We start from the raw sequence: 18,971 nt of genomic DNA, 5'->3' as shown, positions 1-18,971 counted from the left end.
TCTTATATTTATAATTTCAATCAATTTTAAATAGATTTAAAAATCTGAATAATAACTTGCCTTCAATTAATTTATTCTCAAATAAATTTTAAATATACTAATAAATTTTTTATATTTAAATTTGAAATAAATTAATTACTTATGAATCATGGGATTTTCATTTTTTAAGCTCATGTATTTATGTTAATTGCAAGACTCAACTCGTGATGTTATTTTTTATTCATATATTGAGCACTATATATTCAATACATTACTTATATGATATATTTTAAGCTATTTATTATTATTATTATTATTATTATTATTATTATTATTTATCTTTCAAATCAGTTTTTCAAAAACCCATCTAATCCAATTGGAGCAACACCGTTTTTTCATCCCAAAAACTTCAACCAGAAATCTCTAATTATGGATGGTAAAGAAATATAAAATCATTAATATAACCTTTAAATTTTTGCATTGAATTAATTATTTAGGTATCAGAGCCTACATGATTAAACGATTATGCGTTCGATCATCACCGCCCTTCATTTTATTAAAAAATAATATTAATTTAAACTTTGGATTTAATTAATTCTTTACAAAAAGACAAAACCCCTTAAAACAAAAGTTATTGGTATTTTTTATTAAATCTTAATTGGATACCATTTACAATTCACTATTTAAAAGATCGGCGTAACAAACTTGCGGTCCAAAACAGTGAATTGTATGCAGGGTCTACTAGTGCCTTTGTTAATATACTTTCTGCAATGGCCAGCGGAGTCCACAAAACGGACAATAAGGAGTCATCAAAGTATACAACACTGTCAACACACCCTTTTCATAGCATTTGCATAATGCATAAAAGTCGAAACACACTATAATAATACACAGGTTTATATCTACGTTGAACTAGATTAACTAACACGGTCAGCATCGGCAACGTGGCATTGTTCTTGGTTTAGCTTTCTCTTTTGTTGGTTAATCTTAAAACAGAAAGTTGAGGTGAATTTCCCAAGGATAAAGAGGAGGAGGAAAATTAGTAGTTAATAATTTAGTATGCTGCAAATGTGTAGAAAACTCTTACCCTGACAGTGCATACCAATCAAATTGTTACAGACAAATGTGAAAACTTTCTAAAAGTTTCAAAAATAGTTACTCATTCATACTCCAATGCCATAAAACCTTGTGATAACGTACCATATTTTGGACAAAGGTGGTTGCTGTTTCACAACTCAAGCTGTTCATCTAACATGATGTTTATTCAAAATTTACAGCATTGATTGGTGGAAGAGCACTTTGGCACCAGAGTATACAGATTTAGCATCGTCTGCGCAAGAATAAACATAAAATAAAAATTCACACAATGCTCATAATTGAAAAGGTGATGGCATCATCATGGTTATGGAAAGCACCCAACAATCAAACGGCAAACAAACAAAACCTTACAAAATCTTAAATTCATAATTGAAAAGGATAAGCTGTTGATCTCAAACACTGATTCAAGTCCACATGCAGGCTTAGTTTTGCTATCAGAGATGCTGAACTCCTCTCAAAGTAACTTTCAAATATGCAACAAATTAAGCACCTAGACATGCATATGAATATGACTGTAAATAAAAACATAGCTAAAACCTTACCCGTAATAGCAGCTAAACTGAAAGCATAAGGGACATTAGCCTCAACCTCAACAGCAGCTTTAGCCGCTGCAATGCCAACAGACACACTTTGCATAATATCTAATCCTGCACAAATTGATGCGAGTGTTCCACCAACCAAGCAATCACCAGCCCCTGTAAGCCTCACAACTGATGCAGGAACTGTGGGAAAATGCACAACAAAGAGACGAGAGCTTCTATCAAGTTCTGAAAAACCAGAATAACAATTTGGTGGACACTTTTGCATAACAGTCCTATATAATTGTCCACCAAAACTACACCAATTCATTTTCTCTACAGGAACTTTAAAGCAGCTTGGCCCTCCTTTACTGCATAAAAACACTCCATTTGAGCCGAGGGTCACTAGGACCACTTTAATGCCTTTTTCTAGCAAAACCCATATTGCTGGTTTCAACATTTGAAACAAAGATACACTTGAAAGGTTATTTTTGTAATGACTTTCTATAAGTGGATGGAACTGATCACCACCAGATAAAGCATTAGCCATCGCAATAAGTTCATCTTCATTTGGAGAAGCAAAAGTTACCTAAACAAAGGATGCACACATGTCACAGAAGACAATTTTGATACAATGAATGAATTTTATAAGCATATATGGTATCCAATGGTGTTGATAAATTCAAACAAGTAAGATACGAACAATGTAATATATCTAAATTCTAAGGAATTTTCTAGTGATGCAAGCAGAAGTTTAAACTAACGCATAATGATGACATCATTAAGAAAATAATGAATATAAAAAATTCAAGACAACGCTAGGGAAGATGCTGAAGCCACAACTGTTTACAACAACTTCTGACTACTGCAATTCCCAATTTCTCACAAACAGCTTTGACCAAACCATGAAATAGATCTAAAAAGAATATCTTGTTTGTATAAAGCATAGCACTCACATACTTGACAATAGAACTGATTCTCCGGGATTTAGTCACTGAAACTGGCTCAAACCAGACAGGACATTCTGTGTCAGCTGCCACTGAGGAATGTAGATATTTATACAATGGAAGAAATAACACTCGTTGTGAGTTTATAATCCAGCAAACAGAGACGGAAAGAGATAATTAAATGAGTAACATGTGATGTACTTTTACAAGAAGCTTCCAGAGAAGGACAACTCAGATTTGCATCAACCAATACCACTGGAGCAGAAAGTAAAGTGCTCTTGAAGTGCAAGATCCAGTCAGGTGTCAGATATTTTTCCTGTAACAATACGACTTTGTAAGATTTTCTTTTTAGTTGCTTCTATCTTTTATAACAATTATCATTATGCAAATATGTAAGGTTCTGATGCACATCTTTTAGCTTGCTTAAGTTTGGAGATAACTGGATAGCTTATTACTTGAAAGGTCAACTTACAAGAGCTTCCACACTAGCAACACCAGCTGCTACCTCGCCATTAACATCAAATATATTGCATACAACTGGAGTCTCAATATCTTTATCCTTCAAAATACCTACCTCAAAATCAATAATGTACAACAAATCATTTGACATTGTTATAACAGATTTATGTGATGAACAGCCACAAAGATAAAAGAGTTTACCTTCTGTGGATAGGCCAGCAGATTTCCACTGTTCCAACAGCAGATTTCCTATGGAAAAAAATTAAGAGAACTGAGGCAGAATTTTGTAAGCTTCTTCCCTGGGTTTATTTGCCAAATGTAATTCTAATCACAATATCTTCTGATACATACACATCTTAGTAACTAAGAATCAACCATAGAAGCTTCTTAACTGATTGGCATGACAAGTATATCATTTAACATCCTTAAAAGGATATATTAGCTCAAAACATTACAAATTTGGGATACTTCATAATTTGTTATTATAGGCATTAGTGAAGATACCAATGAAGTATATGTTGGTTTCTTGATTATCATTTTACTTTCGTGCTCATGAGCATGCGATACAGAATGAAAACCATCTTCTTATTATTTAAGAGTATTAAATGTTTCAGTCAACTCAGCGGACATTGTTCTATGTCTTTTCCCCTTTGCATATGATCCTAAAAGGGTATGCATCTCCAGGTGGGCGGAGGCCAGCCTCCTACTCTCTTATGCAGCATTTATTAGCTTAGCTCAGTTAGGCTTTTGTGTACCTAACGAAATTATTACTCGTCTGTGCAGCCTAGTGTAATGCATAAAACCAAATTGCTGACCAGTGGGGACTCTCCCATCAATGAATGATGTAAGTTAACTAAGTGTAGAAATTCTAAAGTCAATTAGGGATCAAGTAATTAAAGGGAGTCTAAAAAGTCAGTCGGATGTCATTAAGTAAGCCACTTAAGGTTCCAGTCAAATCTAGAACATTACAGGAGTAGATTAGTAGGAGTTTTCATGTACTTCTTATCAGATTAATGAAGTATTATGAGCAAAAGCAAACCGCACGTATTTCATATCGAAGAAAACTACATTCATTTCTAGGATTGGATCTCTTAAGAATTTTCATATTTCTATCCAAGGACCATTTCCAATCCCATCCTACTCCTTTTCCATAGACTTACAACCCTTGGGCAGCATCATTATGAATTTCTAGCACAGTAGTGACTAAACTTATCAAATTGCACAACTTCTTTAGAAAATTATTTTACATCATTTTTCATTTAAAGAATAACAATACTAGTTTTGTGCTTTATTAGTCTCTAAGTAAGACGGAAAACATACATCCTGACTAAGATAAATGAATTCGAGAAATGTTTCCACAAAGATCAACTGACAAATTTCACTCTAGGCCACTTGGAAGTTGCCTTAAAGCAGTGCCTCTTAATTAACCATAATAAAAAGGGAAAAGATAAAAATCATCATGGCAATGGAAGAGAAAATGTTTAGTGATTATGAGAATTTACCAGCCATGTCAAACCCGAGAGCACTAATCATGTATGGCTTTGCTCCTAGCTTTGACATGCACTCAGCTACATTCCTTGCCACACCTCCTTGGACATAACAGACCTGACAAATCTTCAGTATAAGATAGGTGCAAACACTAGAAAGAGAAAAAGAACAAGAAGGATTTCACTTCAAGACAACGACTGCTTATGTTCTTCACATCATTAGCATCATCCTCATTTAGCATTGAGAACTTTTTATTGAAGAGATTTCAACTTTATAGTCACAGGTTACATCTTAGTAACTAAGAAGATGTAAACAACAATGACAGAATAATGTACATACAAATCCAGCGAGTTTCTTTTCTTTTCTTTTCTTTCTTTCTTTGTCAGAGAAAATATATAGAAAAATAACCTTGCCAGGGGTAGTAGTTCCCGAATTGACATGGATTGAAGGTGTAGCATGAATGTCCAACACCATACCCCCAATTATCACTGCTTCTGCATCCCCACACTCCATTTGTGTACCTCTTAGCACAACCTTACAACAAACAACTATCAAATTTGCACAAAATACAATAATATAGAAAAGGAGATATAAATAAATAAATAAATAATGAGAACAAAAAACAAATTTGGAAATATTAGTATAAAAAAAGCTCACAGGATATAAAAGAGTATTATTAGCTTCATGAGCCTGCATTTTTCCCCTAATGCTGCTGTTCTCCAATCCTGTGATGCGATGTGATGTGATTGTAATTTTCTCAAATCCAGAGCTGGCAAAGAATCAATCAAGTAGCAGATAACTAACTATGTAATGGGATATAAATCAGAGGAAAAAGAAGTGAAGGAAAATAAATAAATAAAAACGGTGTTTGTTCTTTTTTTTTTGGAATGCTCCTCGGGTTTTCGGGACTTCGCCCCGACTATGTCCAATCCGATCCAGGTAGGTTACCTAGCATTGACAGATGAGTCTCTCAGCAAGAATTTTCTGCATACACAAGATCTCGAACTCGAGTCGATGTTTAAACGAACACAAGTAGCTTACCACTTCACACGGTGGGTAAAAACGGTGTTTGTTCTGATACTAGATAAGTCGAGAGGGTTCACAGCTGAGAGATGATAGAGAGAGATGAGGGATATAACCTTAACCCGAGTCAACAGTGTCGTAGTGGACTCGGACTCGATAGTGGATTGGTTCTCAAATCAATCTGGGTGTCTATATAATTTGTATCATTTTATTTTTAGAAATTCATATTTTTATTTTTATTTTATTCATCATTTGTTTCTTTTTATCTGTTTTTTTTCTCATCTAAACATAATTTTATATTCTTTGAAATTACATATATTTTTTCCATAATAATATATACTTTTCTCTGGATGAGTAAAAAAACCGGTGTATGCTTATGTGGTTATGTATATCTTATCTCTTGCAATTCTCAAAATAATATTATTTTAGGGTTTAAAATTAAAAATAAAAGCATCTTTAATTTTTTTTTTCTTGCATTATAAATTTTTCTAAAATGTCTTTTATTTTAAATTTAATATTCAAATCGATATTGTTTCGGAGTTGTAAATAATAAAGTTATTTAAGATGACGGAAGAAACGTTAATTCATAAAATAAAATATATAAAATATGATATATTTGATTTCTTTTTTCTATCCTCCCATAGTTACATAATTAATTTTTTTTATTATACCAATCTTATAAATCTGTTTTTTAATATCCCCACTTCAACTCTTTAAATTGACTTGAGATTAATCCCGTATGGCTTAATTAATGTTAAAGCTATTTGCTCCGCCTACTAAAAAAAAAACTATTTGCTCCTCCCACACGTATATTTAGTTATTTACTTATGCACGATTTATAGGCAAGTAAACCACTCATTCGTACTTGATTGGATAATAATATTAGAAAAATGTTACATTTATAATTTGTTTTTATATAAAGTCTTACAAACTCAATTATATATTAGTGATAATAGACTTAATTAAAAGTATATTACCGATGATATATGATATAATTTATAAAAATTGATAAATATAACATATTCATCCAAATTATGCTAAATTTATCTATTTTTTAAAAGAAGGTGCAATGAGAAATAAAAAGAAATATAGAAAATTCTACAATCTATGTGTTAACATGATGACGTGACGCCCGCTTAAAGCAGCCAGCACAGTACTTTTACCTACTCACCAACCCTGCCGAGGGACCCACAGCCCTGCTTCACCCTTAAAATGCTACTACTATATAGTACTACTATTAAATATAGTAAATGGTTGTTTGTGATCTAATCTGAGTATAATAACAAAATAAAAAACAATGTTTTTTTAATTAAAAAAATTGTTTTTCTTTTTTAAACCAAGAAAGAAAGAAAAAAAAACAAGAACAAATAAATTTCACCAACCCTACCACATTGGTAAATAAAAAGGGTTACAGAGGAGAAAGTGTGCAAGTGTTGAACACAGAGAAAGAGAGAGAGATGGCTTGCAGGCAGTTGTGGGCTTCAAGAGCTGCATCGTACTTGAGAATCTCTGTCTTTCATAGAAGCTTTTCTAATGGTATTAATCTCCTTCTTCTTCTCTCTGTGATCTCCTTTTCATTTTCTTTTATTTTTTTTTCGATGATCACTTATGATTATGTTGTTTTCACGTCATGTCATGTTATGTTTATGGTGTGGATATCTTGATCCATGTCGTTGAATGTTTCATTTTAAATTTCGGGTCTCTTCTTCTTTTATGGATGGGATATTCACGTTTCTTCTTGTGTTTCCTGATGTATATGATGTACAACATATTGCTCACATATAGTGTGGGGTTCAGCCATGAATGACTGTCTCTATGTTTGGATTGATGCAAAAGGGATGGAAATGGAATGGAATGGAATGGCATTAGTTGTTATTGTTTCGATGGTTTAGAATTTGGTGGAAATGAATGAATCTATTATCTTATACCTCTATTCCCACCTCCCAGTTTGGGATATGTAAAGAAATAAACTCATTGTTTATTAATTTCCTTATTATTCTGTTCACTTCTCAAAATAATTGAAAATAAACATTCCTCCATTCCATCCTAAAGTGTCCAAACAATGGTATGATGATTTTATTTTATTTTATTGTATCTCATTTTATTCCATTCCACCCATTATTAAATATCCTGACATTTCTTGGTCATGGTCATTCTAATGGAAGAAAGGGAGCTCTCTAGGCGGTCGATCTTGGGAGGGAACCAGCAATAGAATCAGCAATGTCCTTTTTCCAAAATTGATCATGTCAGCTTTGACTGCATGCTGAATGTTGTGGACCGTACAGGCCCAATTAGGTACAAGAGTATGATAAGGGTAGGGACTGAAAAAAGGATTTTAGTCTTCTGAACATTAAATTTATACGTTAAAGTAGGATAAATTTTAAGAGAAAAATACAAAATTTTTGATATTTTCTTACGCAAAATCATGATATGACCACTATCCTCAGATGTTTTGGGGGAGAAATTCTTCTACTCTACACAATTTTGCAGATAAAGCTAATAAAAAATTGACGCATCAATAATTCTCATTAAAATAAACTATGCTATATATTTAAGCTTGATATTTGTGTGGTCATGAAATAAAAAATGACCACTATGCTATATATTCAGTCGAAGCAACAAGACTGAATATATGAAGTGTGAGTTTGCTCCGGCTAGAGATGAAGATCAAGACTTGCATCTGCTTGGACAAGAGGTACTCAAGAAAGATGTTTTCAGATATTTGGGATCTATCTTGCAAAAGGGTAGAGAGACTGATGAGAATGTGAATCATAGAATCAGAGCAGATTGGATGAAATGGTATAGTACATCAGGGTTTTTGTTCGACCACAAGATTCCCTTTAGGCTAAAAGGAAAATTCTATAGAATAGTAGTAAGACTTGCAATGTTATATGGAGCTGAATGTTGGCCAGCATATAGGCAACATGAGCATAAAATGGGAGTAGCAGAAATGAGGATATTAAGGTGGATGTGTGGTCATATAAAGATGGATAAGATAAAAAAATGAAGATATTTGAAGCAAAATGGGAGTTGTACCGGTGGTTGAAAGGATGAGAGAGCATAGATTGAGGTGGTTTGAGCACATGATGTGAAGATTCCTAGATGCTCCTATAAGAATAAAAGTGTGTTACCAAGAACTCAACACAAAGAGAGGAAGAGGTTGGCCGAAACTTACTTGGGGAAAGGTAGTAAATCAAGATTTAATGGAGTGGGGTATAGATTGGCTGACGGTATGTCTTAGAACGGATTGGAAGAAAGCTATTAGCATTGTGGAGGGTTAGATCCGTTTTTGCTTTTTATGTTCCAGATGGTCCTTTTTTGGTTCTTTTTTAGTCCTTTCCCCCTGTATGTCCCTCTATTTCTTTCTTTACATCTACTTTTTTTCCATTCTCCTTTCCTTTATCTCACTTTATTTCATCTTTCTTTGGCTTCTCTTATTAATTTATTTTTTTTCTTCTTTTCTTTATTTGTATCTCTCTATTTCTAATTTTTTCCTCTCTCTTATGTATCTTTATTTTCTCTTTTATTTTATTTTATTCTTCTTCTGAATTGATATGTTTTCATTTCTAATGGTATTTATAGTTCTTTTAATTTTAATTTTATCCTTTTTTTCCCTCAATTTTTTTGTATTTTTCATTTTGGTTCATCTTCCACCGACCTCAACTAGTTTGGGATAATGTTGATGTTGATGATGATTTGTGTAGGATAAGTCTATTGAAGAATTTGTCTGCTTAGGATGTGTGAGGACTTAGCTGAAGTTATAGGTTACAGTCATTATAATGACTGAAATGTAAGTTTTAGTTGATTCATTCCTGAGTGGAGAGCACAGTTAGCAGAAATAGAAATATAGGTAGTGCAGAATGAAGGCTCTGTTAGGTTTTGTTATTATGTACATACTGGGATTTGTTTTTTCTTCAATAACTTCATGTTCACTCGGCAGAAAAAAAGAAGCAAAAGAAGTTCCATGACGTGTGTTTTAGTTGTATTTAGAATTTGCTATCCGTGTTAGTGTTATTAGTATGTCAATCATCATGCCACACCCTATAGAGAGTGTGCTTTGACATAAAGTTTAAGGTTGTTGTTACCTTCTGAGTTGTAACTTAGTGGTCACAGGTTCTAATAGTTGAAACAGCTTCTCTGATCAGGGGATAAAGTGATAAAGATTGCAATGTTATTAACTTATCATCATGTCAACCATGTCCCCACCCCATATCTGGTTTCCTACATGTTTACCCCTTCTGAGTTCTATCTTGTGCTGCAATTCTACTTTATTTAGAAAAATGGGGGTGGTTGTCCTTCCTATTGTATGGTTGATTTATTCTACTTTTTTTTTTATTCTCTGTGATCTCTCTCTCTCACACACACAGCCAGTGCAAGTACCACCAGTCAAGTCAATAACAATGAAGCAAGAAGAAAAAAGTGCCAAAGGATTTGATTTTTTGGTTTGAAGTGATCTAGGAAGAAAGTCAATTATTGTTTTTTGTGACAAATCTACCTTCCCTTTGTCTTTTATACCTACAGTTTTGAAAGATCTGAAGTATGCTGATTCTCATGAGTGGGTGAAAGTTGATGGAAATTCTGCAACTGTTGGCATAACTGATCATGCCCAAGATCATTTGGGTGATGTTGTGTACGTTGAATTGCCAGAAGTGGGAGCGGAAGTAACACAAGGAGATGGTTTTGGTGCAGTTGAAAGTGTGAAGGCAACTAGTGATATTAACTCTCCTGTTTCAGGAAAAGTGGTTGAAATCAATGAAGAGCTTAGCAGCTCTCCTGCTTTGGTGAGTTTCAAAGTCTTGTTCTTTTAAGAATATTTACAAGCCAGGATCTGAAAAGCTGGATTTTCTGTGCATTTTTACCAATTTTTCCCTTTTTGTAATTTCTATGTACTCTCTGAATTTTGGATCACTATGCTTACGTAATGTTTAAGGATCACAATGTATTTATATCGACCCTTAGTGTTTTTGTGCTGTCCTACATTGTAGGTCAACTCAAGCCCTTATGAAGATGGATGGATAATTAAAGTTGAAATGAGTGACAGTGGGGAACTAAAGAACTTGATGAATTCAGAACAGTACTCCGAATTCTGTGAAGATGAAGATTCCAAGCATTGATGGTCTTGCCAAGATCTTTCAGCACTATACATGATGTTGATCATGTTAAAATGCGGAAGCTAAGAATTGTTTGATTTCTCCTTATTTCGAAATACGTGTTTTGACTACTTTATTTTTATTTCTCATGAGTTTCAAATTTATTGGCGTAATAATTTCACTCTTTGCCTTAGAAATATGAAATTTCATGTGGGAAATTTGACATGAAAAGTCATTAAGTTTTTTTCAAGTAGTGACAAATTGTTAGATGAATTTCATTATAGGTATCATGAATTTTATCGGTTGCATATGATAAGTTGTTCTCATTGCTAGTTTATAATGATTCTCTTCTTACCTCTCTCTCTCGAACCGGTTAGCTCCCAGAAGTTATGTGTGATGCACACCAGACTCTTAACATATTCCCAATGAAAGAAACTGTCTGTGTGACAATGATTTTATAACACCGTTGGCTTCACACACAACTTATCATATGCAACCGATAAAATGATTAAGAGACAGTTATTCCATAGTTGCCTACGGAAACCACGAGTTTTTTTTTTTTTTTTTTTTTTTTAAGTTTATTCGATTATATTAAATGATGAAGTCGTGTCTCTCGTATATGATTTGTAACATATCTATTCTATATTATTCTAAAGTAAAACCGTTTATTGGAATTATTCTAAAGTAAAACCGTTTATTGGAAACTTTGATGATGTGCCGCATTCTCCTTGAATCTGAGGTTTGTCTTCACACTTGAAGAAATTTAAAATGTTTCCTGTTATAGTAACTTTTTAAATTGTTTTTTAGGCTTATAATTTAAAAATAATAAATTGTAAACTGATTAAAAAATAGTTTTTGACACACATAATTAAATTTTCACTATCTCTTTATTGGAAGCTGCAAAAGTTGAAAGCTGCAACAATCTATTGAATCTTATTGGGAGCTGAAATTTTTTTAAAATTATTGAATCTTATTTGGAGTTGAAAAGTTTTTCAGAGCTGTGTCTTAATGAAAGTTGATAGGTTTTTTTGCAATATATTTTATTCTATTTCATTCCTCTATGCAATCCTGTTTGTATTGGTATAATGAATAAAGCTGCTTTGAAAGCTTGTGTTCAGAATTTATGATGGTTGGTGTTGTTTTTTTTATAATTTTGGCTCGGTTTCGAGATTTTTTGCTCAGGATTCGAGGGTATAATACTATAATGTCCTACATTATCAATGTTTGTTTATTTACTTTCTGCATCACTCAAAAGAAACCCTTCTTCATTCAGTGCCATTCTTTCGTCATTGGATTATCTTATCTTATCTTATATATTATAAAGGAATCCTAATCCGATTAAATTATCTGCGTAACTTTTTCAATTATTTTTTAAGCATGAAATTTTAAAAATACAATCCTAATCCGATTAAAAAATATATATTTTGACAAACACAATTAAATTTTCACTATCTCTTTATTGGAAGCTGCGAAAGTTGGATGCTGCAACAATTTATTGAACCTTTTTGGAAGCTGCGAAAGTTGGAAGCTGTAACAATTTATTGAACCTTATTGGAAGTTGAAAAGTTTCTTAGAGTTGTGTCATAGTAGAAGCTGAAAAGTTTTTTGAAATATTTGATGTGCAAGCCAAGAGAAGTCGTGTATAAAAGAAGATATATTGGATGAGAGTTGTTCTTTGGGAAATCGTCTGTGCTCACATTTTACATCTCCACTACTTTATTCATCTTCTCAACCTACTCTTCTACATTATCTATTATTATACTGTTTTTTTATCTACTCAAGTTATTTAGCCTGAACATGATGTTCTATCTTACAGCCTTGCAGTTGGATCCGAACAATGAGTCTGTTAAAGAAAATATACAGGTTTGTTCTGTTTTTCCTTTTCCTTCTGCTTCTCCTATTACTTTTTCTATGTGCTCATAATGCTGTTATTATCCATAGGTAGCTGAGCAAAAATTGATTGAAGAGCAACATCACGCAGATCATAATCCGGTATTATTATTATTTCTTTTAAATAAAGTTAGGTATTATCCATAATCCATATTTCTGTTTTCGGTACTGCATGTGATCATATTGTCTTCAATTTATCTTTTTTTCCTCCTCGATAATCGCTGTTTATAATACAATAGCTATAGTATTCTGATGACAATTTGCTCCAACATAATGACTTCTAACTAAACCTATTTTTTCTTTATTCTTTAAAGAATTCAAGATCATCTCAAGAATCCCAAAACCAATCTGCAGGAGGATCAAGAAGCCATGCAATGCCGCCTCCATTTAACTCAATGCCATTTAATCCCAATGATATTGCAAGCATGTTTATGAACATGGCCGCAAATGCTACAAATGCACATCAGGGGTCGCATTGGGGGTCGAATCCTCAGGAAAGGCAAGAAGATACCAATACTACTGGAGCTAATGAACCAGAGATAAGAATTGGGCGCAATCTTATATTACCAATTCTTTTCTTATTTTCTTATTTTTTTTCTCCCATGGACATAATTACTAATATCCTTTTTATATCCAAAAAAGTAATGATTTTTCTTTATGTATGTCTTTTATGGTGTATCCTTTATATATCCTTTTTTTTTTCTCCAGCAAAATTAAATAATATCCAAAACTTATTTCGGTAAAACTTTCAAAAAATTAATATACTTTAAATGTGAATAAACTATTGAAATTTCAAAAATATCTCATAATAAAGGAAAATAACTTTTTAAATTGTGCAAATAACCTAAAACTTTTGTTTGTTTATTATTTATGTTTCTTTATATTTTCATATTCTGAGTTTTACTTCTATAATATTTAAGTTAAAATTTGGAAATATTAATTTCATTGTTTAGTTTCAAATAAGAAAAAGTATAAAAAAATACATATTAAATAAAACACATGCAACCCAAAAATACGATCCAAGTAATGCATCATATGGGATATTTTTTGGAATTTCTTTTGAAAACTTGATTAAGTTGAAAATTTCAAGGAATTCTTACTCTAATTTTGATTGCGTGGAAAATTTCAAAGGTAACTGTAGACGTTTTCAAAACATAAAGTAATTATACTACGAGGAGTCTTTTAACAATTAATATACCTATTAGAATTATACATATTAAATAAAACACATGCAACACAAAAATACGATCCAAGTAATGCATCATATGGGATATTTTTTGGAATTTCTTTTGTAAACTTGATTAAGTTGAAAATTTCAAGGAATTCTTACTCTAATTTTGATTGCGTGGAAAATTTCAAAGGTAACTGTAGACGTTTTCAAAACATAAAGTAATTATACTACGAGGAGTCTTTTAACAATTAACATACCTATTAGAAATAAGTCATTTACTATGTGTAATTGTTGTAATTGCTTATGTTAATAATGAGTTGTCAATTCAATGAATAAAAATAGGAAATTGCTAATGCTAATATGAATGGAATCCTCAAAAAAATGGGAGTTGTCAATGCTCATAATGATAAAATGGAAAATGAAAAATAACTATACGAGATATAGAATTTTAAAAGAGATGAATGAAAAAATATCATACGAGATATAGAATTTTAAAGTAGAAGAATGAAAAATAATTTATTTAATTCAAAATTTAAAATACTTAAACTAGATAGTTAATGCGAAAAGAGTTCAACATTAAATAGTGGCAGACAGGTGCATTAATATCCTACTTCTTTTTAAAATTCGAAATTTGAAGTTGGTATAGGTAAGAAAAGAATTTAACATCTTTTAGTGGGAGACAACTGTATTAAGTTTTCACTGTTTTCTACATGGGAATTGTTAACCCTCATTTTGAAAAACATTGAATGTTTTTTTCCATATTTATTGAAAAATCAAAAAATCCAAAGAAAAGAGTTCAGCATTAATTAGTGGCAGACAGTTTCATTAATATTTCACCTTTTTTTTAAATTTCGAATTTTGAAGTTGATATAGGTGGGAAAAGAATTTAACATATTTAAGTGGAAGACAACTGTATTAAATTTTCTCTATTTTCTACATGAGAATTGTTAACCCTTATTTTAAAAATAATTAATTTTTTTTCCATATTTATTGAAAAACCAAAAGACCCAAAGAAAAGAGTTCAACATTAATTAGTTTTAGACAGGTTCATTAATATCCCACTTTTTTTTGAAATTTCGAAATTTGAAGTTGATATGGGTGGGAAAAGAATTTAACATCTTTCAGTGGAGACAACTGTATTAAATTTTCTCTATTTTCTACATGGAAATTGTTAACCCTCATTTTAAAAAATATTTAATGTTTTTTTCATATTTATCGAAAAATCAAAAGACCCAAAGAAAAGAGTTCAGCATTAATTACGCTTTTATACGAGATATAGAATTTAAAATTACATATGAATGAAAAACATTTTATTTTAATTCGAAATTTAAAATATTTAAACTAAATAGTTAGTACGAAAAGAGTTTACCATTAATTAGTGACAAACAAGTGTATTAATATCCTACTTCTTTTTTAAAATTTGAAATTTGAAGTTGATATAGGTGTGAAAAGGGTTTAACATCTTTTAGCAGGAGACAACTGTATTAAATTTCCATCTATTATTATATACTTAAAAGGAGAACCAAAAAAACTGATGTGTCAAGCTCTCATGCAGTTTAAGCTTTGTGTTCACACTTGCATGTCAATTTTTTAAAAAATTACATAATAAGTTTTTAATTAAATCAAAAATCAAAATTAAGAAATTAGTGGGAGACATCTAATTAATGACACACTATTATTTTTACATTGGAACTGTAAGGTTTTTAATTGTTGTATTGGAAGATGCAAGGTTCTTTACTAATGTTACTTGAAAATGGAAAACTCATCATTTGATATTTTCTTATAACCTTCAAACCATTCAGACGCTTAATCTTCTACCTTATGTGTGTTCTCAATTGCTTGCTAATTTTGAAAATAAATAAATAACTAAAAATTAAGTTTTAAGTAAATTAAATTTTGAACTTAAAGTGTTAGTGGCAGACATCAAATTAATGTCTCACTATCATTTCTATATTGGAATTGTAAGGTTTTTAATTATTCTGTTGGAAGGTGAAAGATGTATTATCAATGTTACTTGAAAATGAAAAACCCACTATCATTTCTATACACAACCTTCTATGCATGTTTCCCACTACTTTTAGTATGGAAAATTGTTAAATCTATTAATAATATTTGTTATTATGTCTATTGGGTGAGAAAATATTTAATATTTTAAAATTCAAACTTTTTAAATTTGAATTTTTAACTTGATAGGTGGAAAAATAATTCCGCATTAATGTTTCTGTAGTGGAAAAAATATATATAATAAAATTAAATTTAATATGTTAAATTATAGATTAAACATATTAATTATTTAAATTTTTTTATAAAATATGTATAGTTTATAAAAAGTAATTCAAATTTGAAATTTAAATGAAAAAAATTAGAAATGACATAAATCCTTGCAAAAAAATAATTATTTATTATTATTTTGTAAATCTAATTGTAATAAATGAAAGTTCATCTCTGGGATAAAATATAAAAACTTAGACGCAACTATAAGAGCCTTTTTTTGTATATAAATATAAAACCCTATTACATGCTAATAGTTAGAGGTGGCAAACTGGGTTCGGTCCGGAGGGCCGGCCCACCAACATATTTTTATAATTAAATTAAAATTTCATCCTTCTTCTTTTATAATTAAATTCCTAAATCTGATTTTGATTTTTGTAATTACAAATTTGTAAAAATTCAAATACAAACGACACAATTCCTTGCAAAAAATAATTATTTATTATTATTTACTAAATGTGATTGTAATAAATGAAGGTCCATCTCTGAGATAAATTATAAAAACCTAAATGTGACTATAAGAACCTTTTCTGTGGATAAATATAAAAATCCATTGCATGCTGATAGTTAGAGGTGGTAAATTGGGCTAGGCCGAAGGACCGGCCCACCAACACATTTTTAAATTAAATTAAAATTTCATCCTTCTTCTTTTATAATTAAATTCCTAAATCTGATTTTAAATTTTGTAAATACAAATTTGTAAGATTCAAAATACTAAGGACACAAATCCTTGCAAAAAAATAATTATTTACATAAAATGTTGATAGTTAAAGGTTGCAAACGGGGCTTGGCCCAGAGGGACTGCCCGGTCCGCCTGCCAACACGTTTTAATAATTAAATTAAAATTCCACTATTCTTCTTCTATAATTAAATTCCTAATTCATATTTCAGTTTTTGTAAATACAAATTTATAAAATTCCAAATACTAGTGACACAAATCCTTGCAAAAAAATAAATATTTATTATTTTTTTGTAATTCTAATTTTAATAAATGAAAGTTCATCTCTGAGATAAAATATAAAAACCTAGGCGCAACTATAAGAGCTTTTTTGTGTGGATAAATATAAAAACCTATTACATGCTTGCTAATAGTTAGAGGTGGCAAACTGAGCTCAGCCCGGAGGACCGGCCCACCAATACATTTTTATAATTAAATTAAAATTTCACTCCTTCTTCTTTTATAATTAAATTCCTAAATCTGATTTTGATTTTTGTAAATACATATTTGTAAAATTTCAAATACAAACGACACAAATCCTTGCAAAAAATAATTATTTATTATTATTTTTTAAATCTTATTGTAATAAATGAAAGTCCATCTGAGAGATAAAATATAAAAACCTAAATATGACTATAAGAACCTTTTTTTATGGATAAATATAAAAATCTATTGCATGATGATAGTTAGAGCCTACACCAACATATTTTTATAATTAAATTAAAATTTCATCCTTCTTTTTTTATAATTAAATTCCTAAATCTGAGTTTAATTTTTGTAAATACAAATTTGTAAAATTCAAAATACTAATGACACAAATCCTTGCAAAAAAATAAATATTTACATAAAATGCTGATAATTAAAAGTTGCAAACTAGGCTTGGCCCAAAGGCCCTGCCCGCCCCGCCTGCCAACACGTTTTAATAATTAAATTAAAATTTCACTATTCTTCTTTTATAATTAAATTTCTAATTCAGATTTTAATTTTTTAAATACTAACGACACAAATCCTTGCAAAAAAATAAGATAGCAATACAGATTTTTGTAAGTATAATGTTTGTAGTGCAATTAACCAACTATGACGGACCACAAATATTTTGATCTTTTTTCCCCGTGCATCGCACGGGTAATACACTAGTAATATATAAAACGGGGCCATCTTTTTGTGTATACAATTTTGTATATAGTATTCACCACTTTGTTAAAAATTAGCAACCCTGCTGCAAAACTGTAAATAAGACCCATAGCGTTGTATAAATTATATCATTTTGAAAAAGAGATTAACATTTCTCATTTATCTCCTAAATACATAAAACTATGTAGGATTTTTTTTTCTTCTTCTTTTTATATGGCCCTACATGTGTTTTACATATTTTTATATATATATATAAGAGATAAAATTATCTCCTATAATATAAGAAACTTCGAAAACTAAATTTAAACTTTGAAGTGACACTAAATTAATTAAAAAAAAAATCAAAATTTCAACCAGCAGTAAATTAACAAGTATATGCTAACCCCGTGACGACCAGCGAGCACAATTGGTAGTCACCAACTTTCGGGACCCACCACCCATCGTCCTTGTTGTTGTTGCTCTGCGCATGTTATCTATCATTAAATATTATCAAAGATTCGACCTTACCAGACGCAAATACCCCACTTAACATCTTCTGTTTTTTATATAAATAATGGATGCATTTAGGTACTGTTTACGAAAAAGGAGGTATTTATAAGTTTTTGTAAAAAAAAAAGTATAGATTTTTATGTTAAATATTAAAAATTGAAAATGAATCAAGATATACTTAATTTAACGGCTAACATGATTAATAAATTAAAACTATGTGTATAGGATCATTAACTAAGTGCCTCTTTGAATCTTCTTTTTTTTAAATTAAGTTAGGCCAAACAGATTTTGAGAAAAAAAATTTATAATGAATTTTTTTTTATAATAAAGAAAAAGGTTAAAAGCTCTTAGGAGAAGCTTTTTTTTTAGCTCTTATCTATTTTTCTTAAATTGTTTATTTTTTTAAAAAAGAATGAAGAGCTATAGAAATAGAGAAAAATAATTTTCTTGAAATATGTGCTTTTAAGCTAAATTTTTTATATAATTATCAAACAATTTTTAACTTTTTTTAAGTTCTTTTTTTTTTTAGCTTTAACAAATAATGTCTAACTTAAAAAAAATGATCCAAATAGACTCTAAGAATGGGGTAAGAATAATTGATTTACTTAATTTATAATTTAATAAGAATAATATAAGCTTTAAATTGATATTATTTTTGAAGGAAAAAAAAAAAAAAGACTTTCACCAACCCCCCAA

The 18,971-nt window shown here is 30.4% G+C and overlaps 3 protein-coding genes across 6 annotated transcripts; 2 read left to right on the top strand and 1 right to left on the bottom strand.

Moving 5' to 3' along the window:
• Positions 1-733: 733 nt before the first annotated feature.
• LOC133299305 (pseudouridine kinase) lies at positions 734-5,665 on the bottom strand. Of its 3 annotated transcripts, none has more exons than XM_061498758.1 (10): positions 5,531-5,653; positions 5,147-5,258; positions 4,898-5,023; positions 4,504-4,606; positions 3,203-3,250; positions 3,015-3,112; positions 2,744-2,858; positions 2,552-2,634; positions 1,620-2,184; positions 734-1,309 (listed from the first exon to the last, which is right to left on the bottom strand). In XM_061498758.1, the coding sequence occupies exons 2-10, from the start codon at positions 5,183-5,185 to the stop codon at positions 1,251-1,253; spliced, it is 1,236 nt and encodes a 411-aa protein (XP_061354742.1). In that variant the 5' UTR covers positions 5,186-5,258; positions 5,531-5,653; the 3' UTR covers positions 734-1,250. The 3 variants fall into 3 exon arrangements, with proteins under 3 accessions (XP_061354742.1, XP_061354741.1, XP_061354740.1); XM_061498757.1 differs by having other exon boundaries at positions 736-1,309; positions 5,147-5,437; positions 5,531-5,665; XM_061498756.1 differs by having other exon boundaries at positions 736-1,309; positions 5,438-5,653.
• A 1,264-nt stretch (positions 5,666-6,929) lies between these two features.
• On the top strand, positions 6,930-11,364 carry LOC133299306 (glycine cleavage system H protein 2, mitochondrial-like). Of its 2 annotated transcripts, none has more exons than XM_061498759.1 (3): positions 6,930-7,048; positions 10,034-10,293; positions 10,498-11,359. In XM_061498759.1, exons 1-3 carry the CDS (start codon positions 6,970-6,972, stop codon positions 10,624-10,626), a joined length of 468 nt encoding a protein of 155 aa, XP_061354743.1. In that variant the 5' UTR covers positions 6,930-6,969; the 3' UTR covers positions 10,627-11,359. The 2 variants fall into 2 exon arrangements, with proteins under 2 accessions (XP_061354743.1, XP_061354744.1); XM_061498760.1 differs by having other exon boundaries at positions 6,960-7,045; positions 10,028-10,293; positions 10,498-11,364.
• Positions 11,365-12,039: 675 nt separating this feature from the next.
• On the top strand, positions 12,040-14,092 carry LOC133299307 (uncharacterized). The gene is made up of 4 exons (XM_061498761.1): positions 12,040-12,465; positions 12,544-12,594; positions 12,807-13,016; positions 14,006-14,092. The coding sequence occupies exons 1-4, from the start codon at positions 12,400-12,402 to the stop codon at positions 14,090-14,092; spliced, it is 414 nt and encodes a 137-aa protein (XP_061354745.1). The 5' UTR covers positions 12,040-12,399.
• Positions 14,093-18,971: the final 4,879 nt, after the last annotated feature.

Source organism: Gastrolobium bilobum, unplaced genomic scaffold (genome assembly GCF_033153095.1).
Source record: "Gastrolobium bilobum isolate Gb01-03AN ecotype WA unplaced genomic scaffold, APGP_CSIRO_Gbil_v1 utg61611, whole genome shotgun sequence".
NCBI classification, from domain to species: domain Eukaryota; kingdom Viridiplantae; phylum Streptophyta; class Magnoliopsida; order Fabales; family Fabaceae; genus Gastrolobium; species Gastrolobium bilobum.
The sequence above is the reverse complement of the archived record's forward strand: the minus strand, read 5'-3'. Positions and strand labels throughout refer to the sequence as shown.

Excerpts from the sequence above, each read along its gene's own strand:
- LOC133299305 (XM_061498757.1), bottom strand. The coding sequence starts at position 5,185 with ATGCAGGCTCATGAAGCTAATAATACTCTTTTATATCCT. Across the intron at positions 2,635-2,743 it reads TCTGGAAGCTTCTTGTAAAA|TGGCAGCTGACACAGAATGT; the intron begins GTACATCACATG and ends TACATTCCTCAG. Across the intron at positions 1,310-1,619 it reads CAGTTTAGCTGCTATTACGG|ACGATGCTAAATCTGTATAC; the intron begins GTAAGGTTTTAG and ends ATTCTTGCGCAG.
- LOC133299307 (XM_061498761.1), top strand. The coding sequence starts at position 12,400 with ATGATGTTCTATCTTACAGCCTTGCAGTTGGATCCGAACAATGAGTCT. Across the intron at positions 12,466-12,543 it reads CTGTTAAAGAAAATATACAG|GTAGCTGAGCAAAAATTGAT; the intron begins GTTTGTTCTGTT and ends TATTATCCATAG. Across the intron at positions 12,595-12,806 it reads ATCACGCAGATCATAATCCG|AATTCAAGATCATCTCAAGA; the intron begins GTATTATTATTA and ends TATTCTTTAAAG.
- LOC133299306 (XM_061498760.1), top strand. The coding sequence starts at position 6,970 with ATGGCTTGCAGGCAGTTGTGGGCTTCAAGAGCTGCATCGTACTTGAGA. Across the intron at positions 7,046-10,027 it reads CTTTCATAGAAGCTTTTCTA|CTACAGTTTTGAAAGATCTG; the intron begins ATGGTATTAATC and ends TGTCTTTTATAC. Across the intron at positions 10,294-10,497 it reads TTAGCAGCTCTCCTGCTTTG|GTCAACTCAAGCCCTTATGA; the intron begins GTGAGTTTCAAA and ends CCTACATTGTAG.